The sequence below is a fragment of the Diceros bicornis genome, chromosome X (assembly GCF_020826845.1).
Source record: "Diceros bicornis minor isolate mBicDic1 chromosome X, mDicBic1.mat.cur, whole genome shotgun sequence".
Lineage (NCBI taxonomy): Eukaryota > Metazoa > Chordata > Mammalia > Perissodactyla > Rhinocerotidae > Diceros > Diceros bicornis.
This window is the reverse complement of record NC_080781.1, coordinates 40439894-40465664: the sequence shown is the minus strand read 5'-3', so window position 1 is coordinate 40465664 and position 25771 is coordinate 40439894. Positions and strand designations below refer to the sequence as shown.

The 25771-nt window shown below is 43.7% G+C and overlaps 1 protein-coding gene across 1 annotated transcript; it reads right to left on the bottom strand.

The window, feature by feature from the left end:
• Window positions 1-931: 931 nt before the first annotated feature.
• On the bottom strand, window positions 932-25771 carry CHST7 (carbohydrate sulfotransferase 7). Its single transcript, XM_058535737.1, has 2 exons — window positions 24097-25771; window positions 932-1581 (listed from the first exon to the last, which is right to left on the bottom strand). The coding sequence occupies exon 1, from the start codon at window positions 25586-25588 to the stop codon at window positions 24128-24130; it is 1461 nt and encodes a 486-aa protein (XP_058391720.1). The 5' UTR covers window positions 25589-25771; the 3' UTR covers window positions 932-1581; window positions 24097-24127.

Sequence of the window (25771 nt, the reverse complement as noted above, 5' to 3'; positions counted from 1 at the left end):
ATAGTATGTTATATAAATAAACATGTTATATACAATAATAGTAAAGTATGTTTAACTGTGAAAAAGTGAAGACTTGGAGTTATCAGCAACCTTTATGTGCAATAAGGGAAACTGCAGTTAGGCCCCCAAGTGCTACCTTTCCCTAGTAGTTTACTTAATGTTCGCCTTTGTGTAGACATTTAGATTGATATTGTAAAGCTAGCCACATGTTTTCCTGCTCTTTACTGATATTTAACACATTTTTCTCAAAGATTTTGGTTTTTTTTACAAAACTCAAAATAAAAAGATTAACTGGCTGAGCTAATCTTGTTTTCTATTTTAAAAGTATTGTCTGCTAGTAGAAGAGTACAGTATGATCCTACTCTTCGTCTGTTTCTTTCCCTGAGAGGTTCTTTTCTAGGGGGAAGCTCTTCTGCCCCAACATCATTTAGACGAGGGGTTGACCAAATCTGGCCCACCGCCTGTTTTTGTAAATAAAGTTTTATTGGCATACACTACACTCACTCATTTGCATATTGTCCAAGACTGCTTTCATGCAGAGCTGAGGAGTTGCAACAGAAGTGAGCAACTATTTGCTTGTAAAGCCTGAACTATTTAGTGTTTGTCTCTTTACTGAAAAGGTTTTTGCTGATCCGATTTAGACACTTGAAAAAATTTAGTTTTAAAATAGGGTCTAAAAATGATGGCGACAGATTTTTGAGATTTTTAAAATGTACCTTAGGGTTAACAGAAACACTTTAAACCTGGTCTCTGCCTGTGACATCTCCCGGCCTGCAGCACTCTTTACCAGGCTTTGAGTGTTGGATAATTGCTAAGATCCTTGAACCCAATATACAGTTTCCTTCCTAGTCTTTGGAGTCCTTTGTGTGTAGACTAGCTTTTCCCCGACCCATGCAACTGAACCACGTCATAAAATTTGCTTCCTGGCAAAACAAAAACAAATCTTGTCATTAACATGACTCCAGAGTCATTTAATAGTATAATTACAAAAACACAAGAGAGAGAGAACAATTTAAAAACAAAAATTTGTTTCAGTTCATTAGGGTTCTCCCACCCCAGGGAAATTCCTTTTTAAAAATCAGTTCAGGAATGGGGGTGAGGAGAGCTATTTGAAGAAGAGCTGGCTGAGTCAGGTTTAAAACAACACCAACCCAGACCTTTTATTTAATATTAAGTAATTTAATCAAGATACACAGGACTGCACTTGGCCCTTCTTCACATTGATGCTTTGTCCAGACACCTGCTGGTGGGAAATGGTACCAAATCAAGTCTCCTCTTTGTTCTGAGGATGCCTTGTTGCAATGGCTCCAGCAGAGGCAGGTTCAGGCTGGGAACTAAAGCTCTTCCTATTTTATGGCCATAATTATCCACATTGCACTGTCACTTCCTTACTGGAAACTTCATTTCAACCAATGTGTCGGTCATTCTTTAACAACTCATGATATTCCTGTTCCATAGAATTGCACAGCAGGTGGTACCAAATCAAGTCCCAGTCTCTGACAGTGTGATAGATTGCCTCCACAGTGTGGCTTCTCCAGTGCTGGGGCAACATGCTGAGTGCCCCAGTTCATGGTGACTGACCTGGAAGGGAAGGAACAAAGGATGTCTGAACTTCAGAACACAAATCCACAGACAGAAAGCCTGTTGAACCCCGCCGATATAAGGCCTCTTAAATATGAAACCCATAATCTTCCTTATCTAAGCTGCATTATCCAATGCTGGAAATCCATACTGAATCAGTGTCTATTATTTCTACTTTGTGAAGACAGGCCAGGAGAAAATGTAACCCAAGAGGTGTTTGGTGAGGATAAAGACAAGAAAAAGGTGGGGGCACCTCTGTCAGTATGACTGTGCTTTCTGCAGCTGCTGCTGTGGGGCGCCTGTTGAGGAGAACAGAACTTTCTGAGACCTGCTGGGTAGAGTAGGGAGAAGAGCTGGGATTGAAGCTGTACCATTAGGCATCAACCATGTAACCATCCATCCTTCACTTGGGTACTGCAAAGTAAATCATGCCAACAACAATTGGCTGTTCTGCAAAACTGAGGCTGTATATAAGCAATGAGTCCAGCTTCCTACCTTTGTGGCATCTCAACTTTTTTCTTCTTTCATAAAAACTCATTGCTTGTGTCACTGTATGGGAGCAGCAGAGGGTGGGTTGACTCGGGGTATGTTTGTGCTAGTTCTGCCACAAGTTTCTTGCTTTCTTGTGATCCTCTGATCCTGGATGTGTGCCAGATTTGACATTATTTTCTAATGTGGTGAAACTGCCCATCAACTTAATAGAACTGCTGGTGCAGAGTTTGGGAAAGCAGCACTTTCTAGATGATTGAAACTGTGCAATAAAGATTCACATTAAGCATTAAGGAAAAGCTAACTTCATAAATGCCTTGAGGCCTTTCTACGAACCTTCAGTATTCTGTTAGTACAGGTTATTTACATACAGAGCCACTATGTCAAATTTCAGTATAATTTAGTTTAATAAAAACCAATTTCCAGATGGGCTAAATCTGGTTCCAGATAAGATGGAGTAGATGCATTTCTCCTTATTCGTCCCACAAAGTATAAATAAAATCCCCAAACATGATATATAAAACAAACACAAGACCCTGAGGCGGGGGGGAAAGAAGGCAGACTGACTAGGGACCTTGGGAATTGAGGAACAACATAGCCGTGAGTTCCCTGGGTTTTCTTTTTGTTTCCTCTGTGTCCAGGAATGGCCACTGAAGAAGCCTGCAGGCCAGAGATGCCAATGGTCACAGACCAAAAAGCTCCAATAAAAGCCTTTATCTCTGGGGCCGGCCCGGTGGCGCAGGCGGTTAAGTGCGCGCGCTCCGCTGCGGCGGCCCGGGGTTCGCTGGTTCGGATCCCGGGCGCGCACCGAAGTACTGCTTGGTAGGCCATGCTGTGGCGGCGTCCCATATAAAGTGGAGGAAGATAGGCACCGATGTTAGCCCAGGGCCGTCTTCCTCAGCAAAAAAAAAAAAAAAAAAAGAGGAGGATTGGCGGATGTTAGCTCAGGGCTGATCTCCTCACAAAAAAAAAAAAAAAAAAAAAAAAAAGCCTTTATCTCTAGCCAAAGGGCAGGTAAAGGGTCAGCCTAGAAAGACAGAAACCAAGCACCACAGAAAAAATCCCCTTCCTCTTCAGCAGAGGCCTAGTGGCAAGCCAGGACTTCTGGACTACCATCCCCACCTGGCTGTAACCAGGTGATGCACCCCTTCCTCCACCAGTGCAGTGTCAGTGGAGGCCTGCTAAAATAGAAGATTTAAATAAAAATCAGAGATTCATAACATATGTTCAGCTGTATCCCAAATGTTCAGGATACAATGAAAAAAAATCACTTGTCAAACCCCAAACCAGGGAAATTTCAACTTGAATGAGAAAAGACAACTGACAGGTGCCAACACTGAAACAACACAGATACTGAAATTATCCAAAAAGGATTTCAAGCAGCTATCATAAAAAATGCTTTGATTAGCAATTATGAACATACTTGATACGAAGGAAAAAACAAATTCTTGGCAAAGAAATATTAAAAAAAACAAATGGAAGTTTTAGAACTGTAAAATACAATACTAAAATTAAAAAAGCTCACTGGATGGGCTCAATAGCAGAATAGAGATGACACAGTAAAGAATTAGTAAATCTGAAAACCAGAACTATAGAAATTACACAATCTGAACAGAGAGAAAATGGAGTGAAAAAAGATGAACACAGCCTCAGGGATCTGTGGTACTACAATAAATGATCTACTGGGGCCAGCCTGGTGGCGCAGTGGTTAAGCGCGCACACTCTGCTTCAGCAGCCTGGGGTTCGCAGGTTCGGATCCGGGTCGTGCACCGATGCACCGCTTGTCAAGTCATGCTGTGGCGGCATCCCATATAAAGTACAGGAAGATGGGCACAGATGTTAGCCCAGGGCCGATCTTCCTCAGCAAAAAGGGGAGGATTGGCATTGGATGTTAGCTCAGGGCTGATCTTCCTCACAAAAAAATAAATAAAAAAAATAAATGATCTAATGTTCATTTCATCAGAGTTCTGGAAAGAGAAGGAAAAAGGATTGAGGCTGAAAAAGTACTTGGATAAATATGGCTGAATATTTCCCACATTTGGCAAAAGACATAAACCTACAGACTCAAGAAGCTGAGCGAACCCCAAACAAAAACCCAAAGAAATCTACACCAAGATAAAGCATAATCAAACTTCAGGACAATAAAACAGTAAGAGACTTTGTTGCCAGTAGAACTGCTGTAAAAGAAGTGCTAAAGGAAGTTTTTCCAACAGAAAGGAAATGACAAAAGAGGGAAACTTGAAGCATCGTGAATAAAGAACAGAAAGGATAAAATGGGAGTAAATGTAATAGACTATTCTCTTAAGAAATTATGTTTGATAGTTGAGGCAAAAATTATAACAATGTATGATGTGCTTCTCAATATATAGAGAGAATATATTATAAGAGAATTATATTATAAAGGGGACAGGATAAAGGAACCTAAATGGAGATAAGGTTTCTAGACTTCACTTAAGGTAGTAAAATGTTGAGACCAGTAGGTTGTGATTAGTTACATATGTATGATCAAAAGAAACCAGTAAAATAAGCATACAAAGATATACACTTTAAAATACTACAAATCAAGGGCCTGGCTGTGTGGCTTAGCGGTTGGGTGCATGCACTCTACTACTGGTGGCCTGGGTTCGGATCCTGGGGGCACACCAACACACCACTTGTCTGGCCATGCTGAGGCAGCGTCCCATATACAGCAACTAGAAGGATGTGCAACTATGACATACAACTATCTACTGGGGCTTTGGGGGGAAAAAGGGAAAAAAAATAGGAGGAGGATTGGCAATAGATGTTAGCTCAGGGCCCGTCTTCCTCAGCAAAAAGAGGAGGATTGGCACGGATGTTAGCTCAGGGCTGATCTTCCTCACAAAAAAAAAAATACTACAAATCAAAATGAAATTCTAAAAAATGTTCAGGTAACCCATAGGAAGGCAAGAAAAGGGAAAGAGGAGAACAAAAAACAGATGGAACAAACAGAAGTAAAGTTTATGAATGGCAAATGTAAGCCCTATAATATCAATAATTACATTAAATATAAATGGTCTAAATACACAAAAAGAGACCAGCAGAATGGATTTAAAAGCATGACCCAACTATATGCTGTCTATAAGAAATTCATTTCAAATATGATATAGATGGGTTGAAAGTAAAAGAATAAAATATATATATATGTTCAAACATTACATATACATACAAACATTAATAAAAAGAAAGGAAGAGCGGTTGTATTAATATCATATAAAATAGACTTTGGAGCAAAGAAAATTACCAGGGACAAAGGAAGACATTATGTAATGGCAGAAGGTTCTACCCACCAACAAAACATAGCAATCCTAAATGTGTATGTATGCATCAAACAATAGAACTTCAAATTTCTTGTAGCAAAAACTGAAAGAACAGAAAGGAAAAATACACAATGTCTACATTTATAGTTGGAAACTTTGATACCTCTCTCAACAATTGATAGAATTACTAGACAGAAAATCAACAATGATATAGAAGAACTGAACAATAGCATCAACCAAACAAGACTGAGTTGACATTTATAGAACACTCCACCTAATAGCAATAGAAACACATTCTTTTTAAGCATACATGGAACATTCACAACACAGACCATATCCCAGTTCATAAAACAAACCCAAACAAATTTAAAAGAACTGAAATAATACAGAATGCATTCTCTAACCATGATGGAATCAAACTAGAAATCAATAACAGAAGGATAGCAGGAAATTCTCCAGACTCTTAGAAATTAAAAAACACACTTCTAAATAATCTATGGGAAATTTAATAAAACAATATATTGAATGAAAATGCAGTATATCAAAATTTGTGAGACACAGTGCTGAGACGGAAATTTATAGTATTAGATGCTTACATTAGAAAAGAGGAAAGGTCTCAAATCAATAACCTAAGCACCCACCTCAAGAGACTAGAGAAAGATCAAAATAAACACAAATCAAGCAGAAGGAAATAATTAAGAGCAGAAATCAGTAAAATTTAAAACAGGAAAACAATAGAGAAAATCAATGAAATAAAAAGCTGGTTCTTTGAAAAGATTAAAATTTTGTAAACTTCTATCAAGACTAACAATAAAAAAGAGAGAGAAGATACAAATTACTAATAACAGCAATGAAATAGGGGATCTCACTATAGACCCCTACAGACATTAAAACTTAAAAGGATATTAAGGATATAATTAAAAGGATAAAAAAAATACTAAGAACAGTTCTATACACAAAAATTTGACCATTTAGACAAAATGGACCAATTCCTCAAAAAACACAAACTACTATAATTCACCCAATATGAAATAGATAATTTAAAAAGTCATATAACTACTAAAAAATTGAATTAATCAAAGACTCTTGAAAAAAATCTCCAAGCCCAGATACTTTCAATGGAGAATTCTACCAAACATTTAAAGTAGAATTAACACCAATTCTACACAGTCTCTTCCATAAAATTATAAGGCCAATATTACTCTGAGACCAAAACCAGACGAAGTACAAAAAAAGAAAACTACTGACCAATATCTTTCATGAATTAAGGTGCAAAAATCCTCAACAAAGTATTAGCAAATCAAATTCAACAATATATGAAAGATTTATATATCATGACTAAGTGAGGTTTATTCCAGGATGCAAGGCTGACTCAATATTCAATAATCAATACATGTAATCCACCATATTAACAAGCTAAGGAAGAAAAAATCAATCACTTGATCATATCAGTTGATGCAGAAAAGGCATTTGACAAAATTTAACACCCATTCATGATAAAAATTCTCAGCAAACTAGTAACAGAGGGAAACTTTCTCAACTTGATAAAATCTACATAGACCTACATCTAACTTCATTTTTTATGGTGAAAGACTGAATGCTTTCTCCCTAAGATTGGGAAGAAGGCAAAGATAACTGTACTCACCATTCTTTATTTATTATTTTTTTTTGTGAGGAAGATGAGCCCTGAGCTAACATCCATACCAGTCCTCCTCTTTTTGCTGAGGAAGACTGGCCCTGAGCTAACATCCATGCCTGTCTTCCTCCACTTTATATGGGACGCCGCCACAGCATGGCCTGACAAGCGGTGTGTCAGTGCGCTCCCAGGATCCGAACCTGGGCCGCCAGCAGCGGAGCGCGTGCACTTAACCACTACGCCATGAAACCGGCCCCTGTACTCACCATTCTTATTCAACATAGTACTAGAAGTCCCAGCCAACGAAATAAGGCAAGAAAAGGAAATAAAAGCCATACTGATTAGAAAGGAAGAAATATAACTGTCTCTATTTGCAGATAAGATTATATACATAGAAAATCCCAAGGAATGTACAAAAAACTCCCAGAAACAGTAAGTGAATTCAGCAAGTTTGCAGGAATCAAGATCAATATTTAAAAATTCAATTTTATTTATATACACTAGAAATGAACATCTTGAAATGAAATTTTAAAATGTACTATTTACAATCACTCAAATTAAATACTTAGGTATAAATCTAACAAAACAAGTAAAGGACTTGTATGCTAAAAACTACAAAACACCAATAAAAGAAATCAAACAAGATCTAAATCAGTAGACATAACTATGTTCATGGATTGGAAGACTCAACATAGTAAAGATGTCAATTTTCCCCAAATTGATATGGGGGTTTAATAAAATTACTATCAAGTTCCATCAATACCTTTTGTAGCTATAGACAAGCTTATTCTAAAATTTACATGGAAAGGCAAGGAAACTAGCTAACACTTTTTTGGAAAAGAATAAAGTAGAAATAATCACTCTATTCAATGTTAAAGTACATCTAACTACATTAATCAAAACAGTGTGGTATTGGTGGAGGGACAGAGTCATAGATCAATGGAGCAGAAAAAGCCCAGAAACAGACATACATACATGTATGGCTAACTGATTTTTGACAAAAGTGCAAAAGCAATTCATTGGAGGAAGGATAGTTTTTTCAACAAATAGTACTAAGGCACTTAGACATTCACAGGCAAAAATTAAACCTTGACCAAAACCTCACACTTCATACAAAAATTAACTCAAAATGAATCATAGAATTAAATGTAGATATAGATAAGCTTATCCTAAAATTTATCAGGAAAGGCAAATAAAAAAATATAAAACTTTTACAAGAAAACATAGGAGAAAATCTTCAGGACCCTAGGGCTAGGCAAAGAGTTCTTAAACATTACATCAAATGCACAGTCCACAAAAGAAAAAAACTGATAAATAGGACTTCATCAAAATTTTAAAACTTTTGCCAGAGATCTTGTTAAGAGGACGAAAAGACAAGCTACAGACCAGGAGAAAATATTTGCAACCACGTATCTGACAAAGGGTTCTTATCTAGAATATATAAATAACTCTCAAAATTCAAAGTAAATTGGGGCCGGCCCGGTGGCGCAAGCGGTTGGGTGTGCGCGCTCCGCTGCGGCGGCCCGGGGTTCGCTGGTTCGGATCCCGGGCGCGCAATGACGCACTGCTTTGGCGAGCCATGCTGTGGCGGCGACCCATATAAAGTGGAGGAGGATGGGCACGGATGTTAGCCCAGGGCCAGTCTTCCTCAGCAAAAACAGAGGAGGATTGGCGGATGTTAGCACAGGGCTGATCTCCTCACAAAAAAAAAAAAAAAAAAAAAAAAAAGTATAAAACAAACAATCCAATTAGGAAGTGTGCAAAATACCTGAACCAACATTTCACCAAAGAGGATATATGGATGACAAATAAGCACATGAAGAGATGTTAAACATCACTAGCCATTAGGAAAATGCAAATGAAAACTATGATGATATACCACTACATACCTATTGGAACAGCTAAAATACTGTTGTATTTTAGTGACAATACCAAATGCTAGTCAGGCTGCACAGAAATTTGATCTCTCATACATTGCTGGTAGGAATGTAAAATGCTAAAGCCACTCTGAGAAACAGTTTGGTAGTTTCTTATAAAACATAACATACATTTACTACATGATCCAGCAATTGCACTCCTCGGCATTCATCCCAGAGAAAAGAAATTTTATGTCCATACAAAAACCTATACACAAATATTCATAGCAGCTTTATTTGTAATAGTCAAAAACTGGAAACAATCCAAATTTCCTTCAACTGGTGAATGGTTAAACAAATTGTGGTACATCCATACCATGGAATACTACTCAGCAATGAAAAGGAATGAACTACGGATACATGTGACAACCTGGATGAATCTCCAGAGAATTATGATGAATGAAAACAGACAATCTCAAAATGTTACACAAAATAACTACAGAGATGGAGAACATATTAGTGTTTGCCAGGGAAAGGGGTCGGCTGGGGTAGGGCATGTGAATATAATAAAGGGGTAGCACAAGCGAGTTTCTTTGTGGTGATGGAAAAGTTCTGTATCTTGATTGTGGTGGTGTTTACACATATCTATATGTAATAAAATTACAAAGATCTATACACACAAAATGAGTGCATGTAAAAACTGCTGAAAACTGAATAAAGTCTGTAGATTGTACCAATGTCAATTTCCTGGTGTTGATATTGATCTACATGTAAGCTGTGACTTTGGGAAAAGCTGGATGAAGGATACACTGGACCTCTCTGTACCATTTTTGCAACTTCCTATGAGTCTACATAATTATTTCAAAATAAAATGTTTTCCTCTGTCACTATTTCTTTGTGCAGCTCTCCATTTGGGTTGTTTTAAAGATCCAAAAACAATTTGGCAGTAACTCAGCGTGGTTTTCTGTCAATGACTAACCAAGTGCTAAATGATGCCTGGTCACATCCCATGTGCCGACAAATGTTTATGGAGATACTACCATCCCAACCTCTGGACCCATAAGCACTCTTTAAATCCTTTTATTAAAAATCTTAAAAATTTTGGGCTGGCCCCATGGCTTAGCGGTTAAGTACACGTGCTCTGCTACTGGCGGCCTGGGGTTCGGATTCCGGGCGCGTACCGACGCACCGCTTCTCCGGCCATGCTGAGGCCGCGTCCCACATACAGCAACTAGAAGGATGTGCAACTATGACATACAACTATCTACTGGGGCTTTGGGGAAAAAAAAGGAGGAGGATTGGGAATAGATGTTAGCTCAGAGCTGGTCTTCCTCAGCAAGAAAAGAGGAGGATTAGCATGGATGTTAGCTCAGGGCTGATCTTCCTCACAAAAAAAAGAATCTTAAAAATTTTTTTTAATCTACCTGAAAAGCTGCTTTTCATTCAAGTTCAAATTTTTTATCAAATCACTGGCAGTACAGGAGGGAGCGGGGGAGAGACAGGAACTCTGAAAGATCTATTCCTGCCTCTGGGGTATTTGAAGAACTGTTCTGTAGTCCTGCTAATCCAGGCTGGGAAGCCCGCAGTGTACAGGCCGCAACCTCACAGGCCCTTTCTTTCTTCACACTAGAAGTGGGTTCCCATCCTCCCACTGGTCTCCAGTTCCTGAATGTCACTGAACCAGAGCAGGGATGCTCATATACCTTCCAGTTCTGACGTATACCTCCATGGAGCCTGTAGCCCCCAAGTAGACCCTCGAAAACTATCAGTTAATTTCCTACCATTTTTCATTATTTTTGGTCGTTTAAAACACAAACATGTCCATGAATTCTTAGTGTATCTTAAGCCCCAGTATCTTAGATACAGGATTAAGAATTTAATTCACTCCAGACCCCAACTCTTAATACTGTGGGGCCCTATTCATTTGGAGCTATGAAGCATTCAACTTCGCGTGCATATTTAAAAACTGAACACTCAGTTTATCAGCCAGCTCCAGTGACCAAGTAGCTAGCTTTGCCCTTTTTTCCAGCTGATAGACGTTTGACAATGAAGAATTGAATTTTAAGCTACTAAACTTCTTGGTTAAAACTATTTCCGTTTACCTAGTCTGGAGACAATGAGAATGTTTGCTATGGGCCACACCACCTCAAACGAGTGTAGACCCTTCTGGTCATTTCTAAGTTAACAGTACTTCAAGACCTGTCCTGAATGATAATAGAAAATACATAATAAAAAACTGTTTTAGTGTAATTCATTTTCAGAATTATAGAGATTTTCGTATATCATTGTTTTGTGAAGCATGTATCAAAGGTTTTTTAAATATGTGGCACTGAAGTGTGAAGTCATTCCTTAATACTCAAATAATTCACAAATTTGCACTTTTTAAAAACAGATTGTCTACTTAAAGATTCAAAGCCATACTCCAATGAGTTGAGTGTATTTTATCTCCTTTGCTACAGTTCCCCTGAGTATTCAAATAGGCAGCCGGGCCCTAACCACAGCTGGTTGACCCACTAACAGCCTCCCTGCCATCAAAGGGCAACCATTCGGTTACGGGGCCTGGACTGCAATGCGTGCAGTTGGCTTGGCTGAGGCGCCTCGGCTAGGATGGAATAACTCAGGAAGACACACTCTTAGCATTTTAATCATACTTTTTTCAACCTTCGAAGCTAGGATGGGGGAGGAGGAAGAATCAACTTCCTGCTGGCTTTAAAGACTGAGAACAGAAGATTCAACCGAATGAACGTGTGGCTCTGCCTCTCTCAGTGGCCTTCCTGTCCCGTTTCAAGTCAGGTACCGAGGCTGGGGCCTCCCAAGTGGATCTGGGAACTTGCATCGGCACCTCACTTCTCTCCTTCAATTGCACTTGTAGATTTTTACCTGCCCTTCTCTTTCCTTCAAGTTTTTCTTGGTTTCACCTCCAGAAGGACGCGCCTGTCCCTGCCCACCACTTGTGCCAGGTGCGGTGCCCTGGATTTACCACCAAAAGCTACTTCACAGATGCTAAAAGTTGGTGCCGGGACTCGGCACTTGGGCTGAGGGAGCTGAGATTTCCGGGTATTCAGCAGTTCCCGTCACCACGGGTAAATGACTTTCCAGCCTATTGTAACAGCCTTCCTCCTGGACCCACTCCAGAACAAATGGGCTGAGGACGGGCGTTAGCCTCCTGTTCAATGGCGACCTGTTCTTGTGGGGTTTTCTCCCAACATCCGACCTTGGAACTACCCTCTGCGGATGATGTTACCGTCTAAGCTGATCTGGTAACCTGGGTTAAGCTTTCTTAACCTTCTTGTTTTCATCTCAAATCAGTGAAATGCAGTGCCAAGGAAAACGGAAATGACTGACAATGTTTACGACAACAGAGCCATTACGTTTTTGTTTTTCTTTTTTTAAGGGAGCTGCTTAGGGATAATGTTAAAATACTTGAAATAGCAGAAATGTCAAAGTGCAAGCATTCCCTCACTGTGACTCTAAAGCAAAATGGAATAGGAAACATTTAGTTTGCTAATATAACTGCACCGTCCCCCAAGAGCCTAGAAATATACTTTAAAACAGCATAAATATTATAAGTCATTTCCAGACTTTCAATCTGAAAAATTAAGTGGCAGGGGGTGCCAGTGTACTTGCACTAGTCAATAATGCTTTCAGTCCGATTTAATACTTGAAACAACTCTTGCTTTAGGTGAAAGCAGGGACTGAGTAAGAAAAACCGCCACAAACAAACAAACTTCTTGCCTGAGGAATAGAGAGCAAAACCAGGGGGAAGCCACTTGCCTGGACCTGGGCAGCCCCCCTCTGACCCCGCTGCCCACAGCAAGAGAAAAGGACCCACTTCTCTGCTCCAGAACTCCGAGTAAAACCTCAATCCACATGAAGCATTAGTCAAGCTCCAGAGTCAGCCAGTACAAAAATGAAATGGCCATTCTATTTCCCCAATAGAATAGAATAAAATAATAACACGTTTCCAATTTGATCATCTAAAATGTCTCCAGGTTTTGAGCTCACTTTGCAACAAAATGAATGCGCTCCAAACCAGTATTCATAAACCTTGGAAACAGCTGAGTTTGCCTAGTTGACTTTTGTTTTTTCCTCTCACTGAGCTGCTCTGAGATATAATTTTAATTGGCATACAAGGTTGATTTTGTGAGTAAAGTCATTCCCAACTCAAATAAAGGAACTGAGTCAGTCTTTTATAATATATATTTGACCGCCCACCTGCAGGTGTCTGTCATCTACCAAGTGGGGGTAGCAGGGGTTAGTGAGGGCACAAGGCTGGGAGTGACCTGAGCTTGGACCTGCCATTCAGGTAACCCCTTGGTCCCCACAGGGGCTATCGGTCAATGGAGTGGCTGGACTGGGGGGGGTACGGGGGCTGCCCCTGATCAGCTTTAGGGTTCACAGGTTAGGCTAGCTAGGCAGTGGACAGAGTCTGCATGGCAGCCCAAGTCTAGCCCATCACTTCATGTCTCTCTCCCTGCAGAGCGAGGCACTGTCTGTTGCATCCTTTCCTAGCCCTATCCACAGTTTGGTGGGGATAAAATGGCCCCCTGGCTGACAGCAGGCACATGTTGGCACAGGACATTGGAACATGCACCAGTCCTCCCCAGGGCCCACTGGATTGCCATACTGAGGAGCAGGACATGGGTCTTCCTGAGCTCAAAACTATTTCTCTTCCCCTTTGACCATTAAGAAATAAAAATAAAATAATATAAATTTAGAAGGCATTCAATAATGCTGGGAGTTTTGTTATTCTTTGGGAGGGGGTGTGTGTATTTATTTTCAGCCAACATCTCCTTTTTCCAAAATAGTCTCCTTTTAGATCCCTGGGGGCAGGGGTAGTACACAGAAAGGCAACAAAGTGTAACTTTTTTGTTTTTGCGGAACCTGAAAAGTGTGTTGTTTTCCTTTATTACATCCGTGTTGATGATACTCTTTATTAGAACAAGAGACAGCATCTACTTTTATTGCTTCTAAAATCTGTATATTTAACATATGTCAGCTCTAGGCTGTATGAAAGGAAGTCCTATTTTTAAAACATTTTGATTTTAGTATTTTTTGCTTACTGTTCCCATAATCTCTCTGAGGCAGTAATGAGTCCTTTTGGGTAAAGTCTGGTCTCAGTCATGGGGAAAGTGACCTGAAGCTCTGGGACATTTTCCCCTGATGTTCCCCTCATCTGTATGTATGTACGGACTGCTTCACTTAGCCCCGGTCCACGCTGGGGGCTGCTCATAATCTTCCTCAGTTCATCATCCTTTTTTTTTGTTTTCCAAATGGAAACCCATGCTTTAAATCAAAGACATTTTGATATTTCCCATCTCTCCAACTTTGCTTTGAGACATGACCTTCCTAATTCTTCCCACTACCTTCTATGTATGTTTGAATTCTAATCACTTTTTTTTGTGTGAGGAAGATCAGCCCTGAGCTAACATGCATGCCAATCCTCCTCTTTTTGCGGAGGAAGACCGGCCCTGAGCTAACATCTATTGCCAATCCTCCTCCTTTTTTCCCCTTTTTCTCCCCAAAGCCCCAGTAGATAGTTGTATGTCATAGTTGCACATCCTTCTAGTCGCTGTATGTGGGACGCGGCCTCAGCATGGCCGGAGAAGCGGTGCGTCGGTGTGTGCCTGGGATCCGAACCCGGGCCGCCAGCAGCGGAGCGTGCGCACTCAACCACTAAGCCACGGGGTCGGCCCCCACAGTTCATCATCTTGACAAAAGAACTCACAGTCTTGAACCCCTACCTACTCCCCATACCTTACAAGTGTTTCTGTAATGTTACATTTCAGACTTTCAATCAGGCTGGTTTCTCTGCTTCCAGCCTACTGGTCACCATCTTAATCACACAATATTAATCTCTCCAAGCTGCCCCTCTGGGCATTTGGAGTTCAGGCCAGATTTGAGGCTTCTTGCCAGCAGGGCCCAGCGACTGCCTTGTAGCCTCACGACTCTCCCTGTGCCTTCTGGGCTCCTTTTAACACTGCTGCCTGAAGGTAACACTTAAGAGAAAGGGCTTCCATCTCATGAGTAAGAACAGGTCTACCTCAGTAGCTACTTTCAGAATGTGACTCTACAGCAAGCTCCTCGCTGCTCACGTCCATTTTAGGGGAGGGGAATCTGCTCACTCTGAACATGGTCATCATTGAAGTCAAACGTGGTGGTCGTCTTTCACAGCCTCTTAACCCCCTAATTTAAAAATATTCACTATCAGCGGATGCTCCAATTTCTTCTCAGCATCCAGCATGATGGCCTTGAATGTGAACAGGGCCAGCTGCAGAAAATGTCAGCCCCACGGCTGGCTTGGTGCCTGTGGGCCGAGGGGGGCAGGGAGCACAGCTGAAGGATTCCAATTCTCATGAAGACATCACTGAGCTCTGCAACTTTTCTCCAATTGAAACTGCTTCCTGCTCGGCTCCCAAATAGTTCTCCACTTCCCTGTGTACTTGAACTTGGGCCAGAGCTGATTCTTAGTCCCCACTGTTCTTATTCTCTACTGCACCTAGGCACAAATGTTTCTTTCAATAGAGCAAGTTCATTTGGTTCCACTACGAAGCAAGAGGATGAGGAGCCAGGAGACCTTACAGAGAGAGAGGGTCATTTTTAGTCACCTTGCTTAGACTGGAACGTTAGACACAAAAAAGCAAGGCCAGTTTAGCAGTGTTAGTTCCATTCTTCCCTGTGCTGTTCATGCTGAGAGCAGGCTGAGAAAAAGCATACTGAGGAATTTTAAGCCAGCTGCTTATAAATGTTTTTTAAAAGCATCACTCCCAACTATTTATATTACATTTGTATTCATGGGAAGAAAATCTCTGCCCAGACTAAAAAAAACATCTTTGAAAACCCTCTGAATCCTGCCTCAACCACTGCAAATGGGCACTTCCCTCCCCCTCCCCAGACTACAAAGAGGGCTCTCAGGAGCAGAGAGAAAACGCATGAAGAGTTAAACCTTATTTAAAATTAGCCTAATTTCCCCAGTGATAGTGTCGCAAAATAGGTGAAGTTCAAGTCCATTGGTACAATCCACTATAACAGTACCAGGAGAAGGCCATCTTAACAAGACGCTTGGTAAAACCTGACAGCATGTATAAGTGTGCTTTTATAAAGAGATGATAATTTTTACTTCAAAACGTATCCCGTCCTTGAAAAGAATCACAGAAACGACACTTTCCAAATACATGTAGACTGCAGAAGGGCTAAGAAGTTGATTTCATCTCGGCATCCTGGTTACCACAACCTGAGGTGTGAGGCAATCATCCATTGTCTGAGATGACTGTCGGGTCACAGAGAGCCAGGGTGCTGGGAGAATGGATTTTCCACTCATCAGACTAGCCAAGATGAAAAAATTAGATAAAATCCATGTTGTTGCAAGTCTAGGAAACAGACACTCCAAGAAATAGCTGGTGGGAGTGAAAGTTGGTTCAACTTTGAAGAACCTGACCTCTCAAAATGTAAAAGCATACACCCTTTGCTATGTAAAGTCACCCTATTATAGAAGTTTTCTTACAGATATACTTACATGTATGCAAAGGACACTATTAAAATGTAGCAATGAAATGTAAGGACTAGAAACTAGTTAAATGTTACAATACATTCCCACAATGAAATACTATATAGCCATTAAAAAGAAGATATGGGAAGATTTCTTTTTTTAGATTGCATTAGTTTTATTTCTGTAACCTTTATTTTTTTTAAAGATTTTATTTATTTATTCTTTTCCCCCAAAGCCCCAGTAGATAGTTGTGTGTCATAGTTGCACATCCTTCTAATTGCTGTATGTGGGAGGCAGCCTCAGCATGGCCAGAGAAGCGGTGCGTCGGTGCGCGCCCAGGATCCAAACCCAGGCTGCCAGCAGCGGAGTGCATGCACTTAACCGCTAAGCCACGGGGCCCGCCCTATTTCTGTAACATTTATTTATTTATTTATTTTTATTTTTATTTATTTATTTATTTATTTTCCCTCAAAGCCCCAGTAGATAGTTGTATGTCGTAGTTGCACATCCTTCTAGTTGCTGTATGTGGGACACGGCCTCAGCATGGCCGGAGAAGCAGTGCGTCGGTGCGCGCCCGGGATGCGAACCCGGGCCGCCAGCAGCGAAGCGCGCGCACTTAACTGCTAAGCCATGGGGCCGGCCCTATTTTTTTATTTTTTATTTATTTATTTTTTTAATAATTTTATTTATTTATTTATTTTTCCACCAAAGCCCCAGTAGATAGTTGTCTGTCAGCTGCACATCCTTCTAGTTGCTGTATGTGGGACGCGGCCTCAGCATGGCCGGAGAAGCAGTGCGTCGCTGCGCGCCTGGGATGTGAACCCGGGCCACCAGCAGCGGAGCGCACGCACTTAACTGCTAAGCCATGGGGCCGGCCCTATTTCTGTAACCTTTAAATCATACCTCACAAATTAGATTTTGTCACAACTGGATTTAGTGGAAGCAGAGGAATCAAATTCACTATTTTCTGAAACACTGACACAAAAAAGGGAAGGGAACCATGATTTAGAAAAGATTCTTCATAAAAGACCATCAGAAAAATCTCTAAACAAAAGTTATCATTAATTCTAATCAGTAAATGATTTTATTAAAATTATGTGGTAGTAAGTGTCTTTCCCTAAACATTACTGATCCTTTGGCTAAGGGATAAACGGATGAACTCAGCAGCACTTTAGGACATAGCTGGCTGTTGGAACATTCCATAGAAAAACGGAAAATATTTTGTAAGAACATGATGATAACAATCAGCAGCCAATATTCTCAGACTTTCTAATTACCAAAAGCATATACAATTTTAATTTAGAAAAATAAGTCAATTTTATAAAATTAAGCTTTTGGATTGAAAAGCACCCCCCTTTATTAACAGGCACAGAGATACTGAAAAATAGTCCGTAAAAATCTCACCAAATGGTTTATAGAAAGAAAAATATGCCCTTATAGTTATTAAATGCAGTGGGTACTGGGACTCTTCAAAAACCGGTGATGCGCGTGCCCGGAGCTGTCGGCCAGGATGAGTGGATAGGAGGCTGAAAGTGGCAAACATGCTCCACAGGCATGTTGTCTCCATTGCCTAACTTCAAGTATTTGTCCAAGATAGTGATTAGCTCATCATTTAGAATCTGGAACTTGTGAATGCTCTCCATCATCTTCTTCAAAGGCACATTTTTGATAATCTCATCTTTGCCATCATGTTTTCTGGTAGCAGAAATGCAGTACGGCAAAGCGCTGCTGCTGCCCAAGAATGGTGGGAATGCCAATTGGTGCAGCCACTATGGAAAACAATATGGAGGTTCCTCCAAAAATTAAACACAGAACTACCATATGATCCAGCAATTCCACGTCTGGGTATATAGCTGAAGGAAATAAAAACACTAACTCAAAAAGATATCTGCACCCCCATGTTCACTGTAGCACTATTCACGATAGGCAAGATATGGAAACAACCTGAGTGTCCATCAATGGATGAATGAATAAAGAAGATGTGGTACATATACAAGAGAATATTATTCAGCCATAAAAAGAAATGAGATCTTGTCATTTGTTACAATATGGATGGACCTTGAGGGCATTATGCTAAGTGAAATAAGTCAACAAAGACAGACAAATACCATATGATCTCACTTATATGTGGAATCTGAACAAACAAACCAAAAAAAAAAATCCAAACTCATACATACAGAGAATAGATTGGTGGTTGCCAGAGGTGGAGGATGGGGCGGGGGTGAGCCAAATGGGTGAAGGGGGTCAAAAGGTACAAACTTTCAGTTATAAAATACATAAGCCCTGGGGATGTAACGTACAGCATGGCGACTATAGTTAACAATACTGTATTGTGTATTTGAAAGTTGCTAAGAGAGTAGATCTTAAAAAGTTCTCTTCACAAGAAAAAAAATTTAACTACATGTGGTGATGGATGTTAACTACTCTTACTGTAGTGATCATTTTGCGATATATACAAATATTGAATCATTATGTTGTACACCTGAAACTAATATGTCAATTATATCTCAATTTCAAAAGTTTTAAGGAATTAAAAATAAAAAGATTTAACCACAGAAAAGGCTATGTATTTCTGTTTGAATTTGCATAAAACATTACTAGACATATATCACAAGAAATGTACTAGTTGCTTCTAGGAAGTGAGACTGGCAGGTATTTTATACTGCTGAACTCTTTTTTCACCATGTGCTTATATTATTTCTGAAAATTAAAACACTAGTTTCGCATGTACAACTATGACATACAACTATCTGCTGGGGCTTTGGGGAGAAAAAAGGAAAAAAGGAGGAAGATTGGCAACAGATGTTAGCTCAGGGCCAATCTTCCTCAAAAAAAAACCACAACAAAACAAAACAAAACAAAAAACACACTAGTTTCAAAATAGGGAGCACCTGATTTTAATCCTCTGGCTGTGTTATCCTTGACAATTACTCAACTTCTCTGAGCTTGTTTCACCATCCATAAAATGGGGGACACTATCTACCTCATAAAGCTAAGGTGAGGACTAATTCAGACAACATGCATTAAGCAAGTAACACAGTGCACAAAATAGCCACCCAATAAATGTCACCTCCCCTACTGCCAAGAAACCTTGGAAATCCTCTTATGTCAACCTCCTCTTCTTATTGGTAAGAACACTAAGGCCAAAAAGGTTTAGGGACTTGCCCAAAGTCAATCATGCAGTAACCAGGGGAGCCAGGCCCTGATGCCTGGGTGTCTGCGCCCTAATATAGAAACTGATTTCAGGGGCCGGCCTGGTGGCGCAAGCGGTTAAGTTCTCGCGCTCCGCTTCCGCGGCCCGGGGTTCGCCGGTTCGGATTCCGGGCACGCACCGACACACCGCTTGGCAAGCCATGCTGTGGCGGCGTCCCACATAAAGTGGAGGAAGATGGGCATGGATGTTAGCCCAGGGCCAGTCTTCCGCAGCAAAAAAAAAGAGGAGGATTGGCAGATGTTAGCACAGGGCTTATCTTCCTCACAAAAAAAAGAAAGAAACTGATTTCATATGAGCCAAGGAATGATTCTGTTACTACCTTCCAGCCACATCTCACTTTGCAGGACCTGCTCCTCCTCCCCTGCTTCACTCGCCAGACTTGACGAGTCTTGAGTTTTCCTAAACACCAAATCTACCATCAACTGAGGGGGTCCTGCCTGGGAAGGCAGCCCCAAGAGGGAGCTCCAAGAATGTCTGGATCAGAGGCAGCACTAACCTCACAAGGGGGCAATAAAGATTTGGAAGTGGATGCATTTTAAAAAATTGTTTGCACCTTACTGCAGCCCTGCCACTCAGGTACCTATCTATGTGTAAACACACACACACACACACACCCCAAACACAATACACCATCCTAACTTCCAGCCCTCTGGCTCGAACACAGCACCCGCATTCATTTACAATTGGGAGTTGAAACAAATTTCGTTGAATGAGAAATTCTATGTAGGAACCATGTTTAACAAATGTCCCCTCTTTAGTCCCCTCTTTGGCTTTAGCAGTCTGTGCTTAAGCCAAAGGTTCTCCTGTCAGTGATATTTATACATCAGCCATTTGGGGCATAGTATCCTGATTAAAATGGAATGACTTCCAAAATGCTTTGTTAGGGATTTGGTGGTGGCTGGCCATTTCTTTTTCTGTTTGATTTTCTTCAAAAGAAAGCATTCTGATTGTTGGGGCTTCGGTTACAGTGCACTTACCTTCTTTCCTAATTGCATTCAAAGGGTCCACCTTAAACCAAGGTGTCTTAAATGCCTACAGGAATGAAATCTTGAGTCCTACCAAGGGCAGAGGCCAAAGGCAGACGTGCTGAAAAGGCTAAGACAGCACGTCATTCTGGTTGGAACAGTAGTGGAGAGTGTGCAATGATGGATTATTAGATAAGGAGCTACAGACAGCAAAGCATTTAAAGGAATATGAAAATGATAAATGGAGCCATGAATCATTTAAGACGTTTTCCCCTTTCCGTATTCACACCCTACATCTGCTTGGAACTTCACAGCTCCAAGTTCTTTCACATAAATTACTGTGGTAGACAGTTCGCTGCTCAACAGCCCACTAGTCTCCATCCTGATCTTGTTCCAATGGCAACGGCCGGGCCCAGGGGATGAATCATGACTGGTCCAAGTCGGTGGTTCTCAACTTTGGCCGTACAATACAATCACCTGGGGAGCTTTTAAACATCCCAATGCCGAGACCCCCCACCCCAGACCAGTTAAATCAGAATCTCTGGGGGTGGAACTCAGGTTTTGACATAAATTAAAAAGCTCCTCAGGTGAATGTAATGTACACTCAGGGCTGAGAACCACTGGTCTAAGCCAAGCATGCCAATCCCATTCCTTTTTGCCAATTATTGGGCCAGGGCAGGCCATGTGACCCAGTTCTAGCCAATGAGACATAGAGGGAAGTCTGCTGGGGGAGGGGTTCTGGGAAAGGTTTTATAACCAGATGGCAGGCCAAACAGACACATGAGTGAAAACTCCTCTACCTGTTGCTTACTAACCAGCTTCCTTCCTTTCTGCATTTTAACAACCCGGTGTAGTTGTGTGAGAAGGTGTTGCTTGTCCCTGAGGCTACCATCTTGTGACAGTAGGAAAGCTGGTGAATGAAAGCCAAAAAGATGGAAAAGACCTGGGTTCTTGGTGACTTGGTTCAGGGTGCTGTGATCCCCCCAACCCCGGCCCTGAAAAAAGCACAGACTCCCTCCCTGCCAAATCCTGGCTGTCAGGTATGGACCATCCAGAAGTCACTCGGGTTAATTCACGTGTAGCTCCTGAGCCAAGAGCGTGCTCAAGTGCCCCATGAAGAACAGCCATGGGGAGGACGGCTGTAGTGTCACCGGCTTTCCTGCGTAGGTGCTGTCAGCAGCTCAGGGCTATTTTATTGATTTGTTCAGTGGCTGTAACATACTAGTAATAAAAGCTAAGTGTGTTCCCCACCCCAGTCTAGCCTCTAACCCTGGCTGGGGTGCCAGAGGTGCTGCCAGAGGATGCTAAGGGGGCCAGGTCAGGGTGTGTTATAATGGAGAGATTCTGAGCTGTGGGGTCTGACACCAAAGCTGCTCCACCCTCACCAGCCCAGGTGTGACTCTGGGCAAATTACTTGACTTCTCTGAGTCTCGGATTCCTCATCTGTAAAATTGATAATATGTCAAAATAATGATATATGTACAATGCCTAACTCAATGCATGGCACAGGAGGATCCACCTCCTTCTTTTCCCTAGGGTGCGACAGACTTCTGGAAACTCATCAGTGGGTCAGTAACGTTATCTTTCTAGGAACCAGGAATACAAGCACTTTAATAAATCCACTGGTTGGTGGTGACATGGTAAATGCCCAATAATTCCAGCAGAAATGTGGGAGGAAGGGCTCCGTCACCAAAGTATGGAAGAGCCTAAAGCTTGCCCCTAGATGTCTCTGCAGTCTTGCAAAGGAAGCCCCATTGGCCTTCCAAACAGCAGCACCAGTGTCTTGCCCCAGAGTCACTGTCACCCGCACAGACTCTAACTTCCTGGGGGATGAAGACTACGTACTCTAACCCTCCTCTCTATTCTGTTTTTTACCTCACCTCAGTCAGTACTCAATAAATGTTAGCAAAAATGAAAAAACATACGTAAAAGTTTCTGGCAAATTGTCAGTTCTTAAGGCCATAAAATGCTGCAGCATTTGTCCTGGAGAGGCGTTCCCTCAGGCCTTTGAAGGAAGGTTAGGGACCATCATGTTACTTACATCTGTAAATACAGGATTAGCAGATGAAAGGATGTTTTTGTTAAGATGTGACAAGTCACCCTGTACCTTACCTTCCTTCACTCTGGAAATCAGGAAAGAACACAGACTTCCTAGCAATTACAGAAACTGACCAAGAGAACTACTTGATTACCGGGAGAAAAATCAGTCAGCTTCCGAAATCACTCTGAAACCCTGGCTCTACTAACAACAACAAAATCCATCTTCATTAACATCTTCAACTTTGTCCTCAGAGCTTCATCCCAGGGGAATACTGAATTACACTATAAAATAATGAATGGAAACTTTAGTCACTTCCGCCCGCCCAGCACTGCTTTCCTCCTCCTCTGGACTGCACAGTGCAAAAGGCTGCACCCTTCCAGCTCACACAGGGTCTGGGAAACACATTCCCATGCCACTAACTAGACTCCTAAGGTCAGTATCATGCAGAACAAACTCTTCCCTCAGCCCAACGTACAGGCCATACACTGACCCAGACAATGAACACATTTTGAGATCATTTAAGCCCCATTTTAGCATCTTAGGATACATGCTTCACAGAGAAACAACAAAAAAATGGGGGGGTGTCTTTTCACAAAACTGCTTCCGCAGGCACAGCCAAAGCTGCTACTGCCAATCTAAGGTTCCATCTCTCAAACGGATGGGGCGGAGTGGGGGAAGCCCAGCCCCGAGGTCTTGTCGGCACTAGAGGAAGCTGACCAGGCAGCTTTTGTGACCTGATGTGAACGGGATATGGTCATATATCCTGTAAACGCCAGCCTTTTGGGGCGGGGGGGCGACGCCACGTGAGCCAGGAGAAAGCAAAGTTCATTCTACACCACTATACCAGAGCCTGAGACACACACATGGGCAAAAACTGTTGCAAGAGAGGCCTATGCTTGTATGCTTGGTAACTCAGAAGGAAAGCCCCAGAGGCTGCGCATCAGAGACCGAGGCTGAGAAGAAATATGAAACAGATTAGGGGTAAATAGAATAAGAGTCAATAACTTCCACCAAGCCCTGCTTTTGACTTCCTCTGTGCCCGCAAACACTTGCAAAAAGTTTCCCCACAGGACAGACTGGAGTCAAGATAAAGTCACAATCATCAACCTCAAATGGTCCCTGAAATCCTATACTTTCCATGTCAATTCCCAGATTCAAGTTCCATTACGACTTGCAAACCTTCTCTACTCTCCTCAGACCTCTGATATCCCCTTTCCTCTCCCTCCCCTCCACTCTCAGCATTCTTAACAGACGACCTTACCTCCTACTTCATTGAAGGGACTGGACTGGGAGTGCGGAGACCTGGGTTCCGCCTCAGCCATACTTAACCTCTCTCTGTCTCAAGGTCCTCCTCTGAGGGGGCAGGTGGCTAAGCTAGAGATCCCCATGACTCGCCCAAATTCTACCAACAGCGCTTTCCCACCTGCTCAGATCTATTCTGGACAGAGTGAGATCTGGGACGGCATCCTCCCCCACCCCACCCCGCAGGCTGGTCCAAGCTCCCGGAAGACCCTTTCCTGCATCCACCTTGCCTGGAGCCACCTTACCCAGATCCGCTCTGGGGTCGCGGGTGGGGGGCTACGTGGCGCCGTCGCCCTCCGTCTCCAGTGGTGTCTCCTCGTCCATGGGCGGCTCGGCGTCGCCCTCCTCTCCACTGCGAGGGTAGGACAAGAGACGCATGGCTGGGGCACAGGCGGCCTCCACCTGACGCACCTGCTCTCGGCTCAGGCGCTCGCGCCAGGCGTGCACGGCTTCGCGGGCATCACGAGCTGACAGGTGGAAAGGCCCGTCGGCGCCGTAGGCCGCGCCGCGCGTCATGTTGAGCGCGAAGGCGTCAAGCGCGGCGAGCGCGCGCAGCCCGGCGAAACGCAGCAGGCGGCGCAACTGGGTGCGCGGCTGCCGCACCAGGTCCTCGTAGCGCAGCCGCAGATAGCGGCGCCGCAGCCAGGCGGGCGCGCCGCGCGCGAAGAGCAGGTCGCGCAGCCAGGCTTCGCAGATCACCTCGAGCGCACCGGTCAGGAAGAAGTCGGCGCGCGGCGCCGCGGGCAGCGCGCGGGACGGGCCCCCGGCGCGAGCTCCCACGCCGTGCGCCAGCAGCACGCGGTGGAAGCGGTCGCCCCTCTGGCGGGTGCGCAGCACCTGGATGCTCTCGCGCAGCAGCCCCTGCCTAGACTTGAGGCGCGAGTTGTGCACGGCCCGCGGGTCGCGGAAAAGCTGCACCACCTTCAGGTTGAGGCCGGGGTCACGCAGCAGGGGCACCAGCACGCCCAGGTCAAGGAGGCGCACGTCCTTGATGACCACCACCGGGTACTTGCGGCACTCGGCCTCCAGGGCGCGTAGAGCCACGGGTGGGCAGCTGCGCTCGCAGGCGGCGTCCTCGACGAGGCCTACCTCAGCGCGGGCACGGGGCGCGCCCGGGCACAGCGGTGGCGAGCAGATGACCTTGTTGGTCCGCCAGCGAAAGAGGACGGCCGTGGTGAGATTGGCTGCGTCCGGGGCGCGCGCGGCGGGGTCCCCAGGCGGCGCGTACAGCCTCAGCACCGAGAAGTCGCAGCGGAAGAGCGAGCGCAGCATGTCGCGCAGCGCGCCCTGCAGGCTCTCGGCGTCGCCCGGATACAGCGCCTGCCATAGATGCCACATGGGTTCGTACAAGTAGAAAACGTCCGGGTGCTGGTTAAAGAGCTCGCCCACGAACGACGAGCCGGTGCGCCAGGTGGCATGCACATAGATGTGCTGCTTCTCGCGAGACACCGCCTCCCCGACGGCACCGCTGAGGTTGCCCGGGGACCTGGGGGACTGGCCCGCGCCCCCCTCAGCGACGAGCCGTGCCTCCGCGCCCTGCTCGCGCTCGCCCGCCGCCGCCGCCTCCAGGCTCCACACTCCCAGGCTGCGCTGCAGGCCCGGGCAGTGCCCGGCGCCCTTGTCCCCATCGCGGCCGCCGTCCAGTACGGAGGGGACGAGCAGCAGCACCAGCGTGTACAGCACCAACAGCAGCGCGAACTTGCAGTACTCCCGGCGCCGTCGCCGCCGGCCCTTCATCGTTCACTGACCCCCCTCCCACCCCACCCCAGAGCGGGTGGGGCTCCCGTCCTCTTCCCTTCCTCAGAAATCCCGTCCCGAGTCCGCTCCTCCGACCTCTTCGGGCCCCTCTGCGCCGGGAGGAGCGCAGCCACCGGGGCTGTGCATCCACAAGGGGAAACTTGGGAGGCGGTGGTGCTTGTG

Bases quoted from the DNA above. Each gene is read 5' to 3' on its own strand.
- CHST7 (XM_058535737.1), bottom strand. From the start codon at position 25,588: ATGAAGGGCCGGCGGCGACGGCGCCGGGAGTACTGCAAGTTCGCGCTG.